Genomic DNA, 4730 nt, shown 5'->3' on the forward strand with positions numbered 1-4730 from the left:
ACATGACCTTGCCTTGCTGACCCTGACCTTGCCTCGCTGACCCAAACCATACCTTGATGACTTGACTTCCATGCTGACCATCAATCTGCCTCACTATTATGGACTTGTCTGGCAATCACTGGGTTGTTGGCTAAATTTGGTTACACAGACAGACCTGTTTCATTCTTCTCAGTCAGGTGAGGCTCTGTCCCCACTTGCGAGACCACTGCCCTTCTTGCCTTACCGTCCCCTTGCCTCCTATTTCAATCTCCCTTATGAAGCAGCCCACACCGGATGCTCTCTGACCAAAAAAAAAAAAAAAACCAAAATCGAACATAATAAAGTGATAACCCAACAACTTCAACAGGTGACAATCTATCCGGAGAGCCACAGAGCACATTTGAGTGGGTAGCTACTATGTTACTAACATGCAGAGTCTTTCTGTGCTCGCCTCTGAAGGCCCTCTCCTTCTTCCACTGTATTAGCAAGAAGACCACCTCCAAGTTCTGAAAGATTAATAAGCGACTGTTTCACACAAGTTTTTTTCATCAAGCACCAGAGTAACATAAGGTAAAAAAGCTGCATCTTTACAATAACCAAGGAGTAACAAGTCCGATTTCAAAAAGTTAATTCCTTGAACAAGTGTTTCCTGTTTGCAAAGTGCCTCTGGAAGGTCTAAAGCCATCAAAAGGTGAAATTTATGCTGTCCAAATTTGGACCATATTGTTACAGACCTACTAAGGGCAGACAAACACCTGCTAAGTGGTGGTGTACCTGGAAATTCACAAAAGGAGAAAGGACAGACAAGAATTCAAGGTGAGCCATTTGACCAGAAGAAAGGCTATAGATCTAGGTTATTTCCTGTGGTGCCCTCCCTCCCCTCTTCTCATGAAAACACTTAGATAAAAGGATATCATGACTATCAGTTTATGCTATCCACCAGATCATCAGATAGGAAAATTGACCTGTATGTTTTATGTTGTAAAATCAATAAAAGAAAGGGGGGAAAAAGGCAAGAAAAAGAAAAACTGCAGCATGAAAATCTGAGCTGCTGAGCATACTAGTTCTCAGGCCATCTTTGTGTATTCACATTGAGTGATATAATATACTTCTCACAATTTCACTACAGATTAAAATTTCACTGGATGACAATGTTCTCAAAAAATACGTTGTCTTGACATTTAGGAACTTCAGAGTAGATATTAAAGCAATACTGAACTTCAAATTACAGGTTCAACTTGCCGAATAGAATTGTTAGACAGAAATACAGATGAATGACACTCATCCTGGATATAATGCATGCAGGTGATCACTGATTTCAATGAAATACAGGCACATACACCAGCTGAGTGCCCAGCTTTGACACGTATCAAGATATAGTAAACAAAATTTCATACCTGTAGCCATTGTCAGCAAGGACCAATGTCCTGGTCCTCAGCTGCAGAGCTGTGGGGATGCATCAGCTGAGAATCTCAGTCCATATCTTTGGTTTGAGTACAACCCAAACTGGATTACAGTTCTACATTTCTGGCAAATGACCCTTCATTTCCTAATCCTCTTGACTATAACTGTTGTGAATTGTTTCTATAGTGCTGCTAATTGATGGCCTTATCCAGAAGCCTTTACTCACGCAGAGATAACAGATCTACTTCTGAGAGGAAGGTGTAAAAAAGAGACTTCAGACACAGGTCCAACATCAGACATTAAAGGGTATAATTTGTCATTTTTTACATTATTAAGAATATTTGTGCAGGATCTATAATTAAAACAAAAAGAGATGTCTCCTTCTTTTGCCAGCAGCTGTGTTACATCAATTAAATGGGTAAATAAGATCTTTCCCCAGAGTGGGTATCATGTGACCCTCTATTGATTAAGACTGCAGTAGAATGTTATTTGCACTCTTATTGCATAATGGAAATCAGGAGGTAGCTGTCATGGTTTCAGAAGACAAATTGCTGCTATCTCAGACAATTCATAGGCCTCTTTCCTTCTTGCTGCTCTTAATTCACAGTTAATGCATGTCTTACAAGGCTTAGTTTCTTAAATCGGTCTACAGCACTGTATTCAACTCCAAAAGCAGTGGTCTATGTGGCCCTGCATTATGATGGGTATTAAAGTGACCATTCCATCTATCATTACTTCCAAACCATGCATCATTTAATAGGGCTGCACAACTTCAAAAAATTACGTGAAATTAAAAAGAGACACCTCCCGTAGGGTACATGATTGCTCAGAGGAAAAAGAGGCCTCCCCCACCAGGCATAGCTTCAGAGGTGCTCTCCATAGACAAAGTTTTTAAGCCTTAGCCCAGTTTTGTGTACTTGATTTTCACAAGGAAAACATAAGGCTTGAACAAGCCCACTGCTCTCAAATCTGTGCAGTAAGTGCACCTAGGTATGAGTTTTGAGATTGTAATGAACACCTAACCACAACACAGCAGACACTCTCCTCCACTGAATTGCAAATCCTTCATTATGTCCTTCATGGGAGAAGCAGAGGAAAGGACAAAAATCCCCCTTTGCCAATTTGAGAAATCTTAAATAAAATTAGAATATTTCCTTATTTCTAATCAATCTCTCAGTCACAACAATTAGAAAAGAAGTTACACACTTTTCAAAATATGTAACAGCAATATTTAACATTACCAGAATCTTCTCCGTCAAAGTCAAAGCAATGGCCTTTCACTAGTCTTCAGTGGTTGTGAAGTTGTAGGACATAAGGCAAGAATTCTGAACAGAAGGAACGAGTCTGAATAACTGGGCAAGAGGACAGTAATATATTCAGACAAAAGTTACAGTCATTCCATGTGTAGAAAAAAGTGCTAAACTTATCATCTGTTTGCCATTGCACAGGATTAAAAATTAAATGTCTGCTGCTTGATTTGTTCCAGTTAAGTTGATTGATTAGAATGTGTTCATCTTCCCATCTAGTTTAGCAAGCTTAAAAGCAGCAGGTTTACTTTTCCGTTGTTTGTAACATCAGAACTTAATGAAGTATATGGAAGGAAGCGCCAGGAGAACTGTTGACCAAAAGTAATCTCTCACAAAGTGATAACAAAGTCTGGAAAAAAAACATCACCTTGTAAAAAATATGTAGGAGGTTAAGATTTTTAGGAAATCAAAGATCCTTCAATACACTTCATTTGGCTAAACAAGCACATCAATAGCATTAGATTATTACTGGCATATCTTCCTAATTAGCAAAATTATCTGTTCCTCCTATAGATGGATTTGTGTTTAAACCTTGTATTTCATCCTCCTGGAAATCTGGCAAATCAACTTTAATTAGTCTTGATGAGCACAAATGCTTAATATGGAGCCAATGAGAGTACTGGAAAAATAAGGCACAAATACCTGAAGAATTAAAATGTGCTCTGGTTGCTTAGAACTTCAAAAAAGGTATTTGGTATCTTAAATTAGGGTCTGCAATCATTGCTCTTTTTTTCCCCTCTATTTTGAAAGAGCAAACCAGTCATTTCAGATTTCCTAATCTAAAGAAGTCCTTTCTTTTTTAAAGAAAACAACACAACCACTTCACTTATTTCATTGTCTTGAAATGTAAAAGAAAGATAGAAAGTGTTCCTTACCTTAAAAAGTCTTAAAATGTTTGCCACCATAATGGACACAGAACTCGCTGCAGCACCTATCACACCTGATATCTTGTCTGGCTTGGCGAAAATAGGTGGGTCACCATTAGCACACTTCACATCTGAACCATCTTTTTCTATCAACGCTTGCACAAATGTTAAGGATTGCTCCAATGCATAAGTGTCCCTGGAACACGTGTCAAGGATCCGGACACCTAAGGTGATATTGGTGAGAAGATCAGGGTCTTTATTAATCTGATCAATTGCATATAGCATTGCCTCTAGTCTGTGGATCCCTTTCTCCTTCTTGAGCTCCCCACAAGGCACCCCTCTATCCCCTTTTGCATGAACGGGGAACAGTCCTCCCAAGATGATGTCTCCATCCAGTCGGATAGAGTGGGCATATTCCTGACCATGAGTTCTTTGCATCAGGGTGAGTATCCAGTAGAATTTGGCTGTTAATAGGAAGAAACAATGGCAGGAAACTAACCGTTTTCCTTCGTATACCATTTTCTCTGAAGACTTTGTTGCTATCCAGTATCCAGATTTTCTTCTTGCTAAAGGATGAGGTTGACCTTTTGAAGCTGCACTTTCTGGAGGCTACCATCAGTGCCCAGTAAGTAATATAGAACCATGCGGCAGGAAGAAAAAGGATCTCAGCAGAAGTACATAAAATGCGTTTTACAAAAGATGTCCACTGATGTCATGGGTTGATCAGCTTTTCCAAGAGGTGGTTTTCAACTGCTTTTAATTGATGGTGAAGTGTAGAGTAGTATCTCTGGTCCTGGTGCTAAGAGGAGGTCAGTAGCTTACGTCCTTGTATTTTGCCCTGAAGCTGAGGTACTTCTGAAAAAAACAGCAAGAAATACAATTAAGTTCAGCAGTTTTATACCTGTCACACAGTGTATTTACTTTTGAATATCAGTTACATCGCCTAGGCTTTACTTCTGATGTTCTGTAAGGCAGTAATTATTGGCCTTCTGTGAATTTGAACACCTGGCTGCACTGTACTACAAGCAGGGAAACTGATGACACCAGCAAAGCAAAAGCCAAATCTGGGGAACTAAACTTAGCTTGCTGTTCAGATTCCAACCAGTAATTCATATTTACCTGTGCACTGCATGACATCCAAAAACTGATTTGATCGGTAACACATTGTATTTTC

At 39.3% G+C, this 4730-nt stretch overlaps 1 protein-coding gene across 1 annotated transcript in view; it reads right to left on the minus strand.

Annotated features, from left to right (window-relative positions):
- Window positions 1–4075, minus strand: part of GRM8 (glutamate receptor, metabotropic 8) — a 339426-nt gene extending 335351 nt beyond the window's left edge. The window contains exon 1 of the mRNA XM_010003390.1: window positions 3566–4075. Coding sequence (XP_010001692.1) covers window positions 3566–4075 — 510 coding nt within the window. The remainder of the gene's footprint in view (window positions 1–3565) is intronic.
- Between the last annotated feature and the right edge of the window lie 655 nt (window positions 4076–4730).

Source organism: Chaetura pelagica, unplaced genomic scaffold (assembly GCF_000747805.2).
Source record: "Chaetura pelagica isolate M959 unplaced genomic scaffold, ChaPel_1.0 scaffold57, whole genome shotgun sequence".
NCBI classification, from domain to species: Eukaryota; Metazoa; Chordata; class Aves; order Apodiformes; family Apodidae; genus Chaetura; species Chaetura pelagica.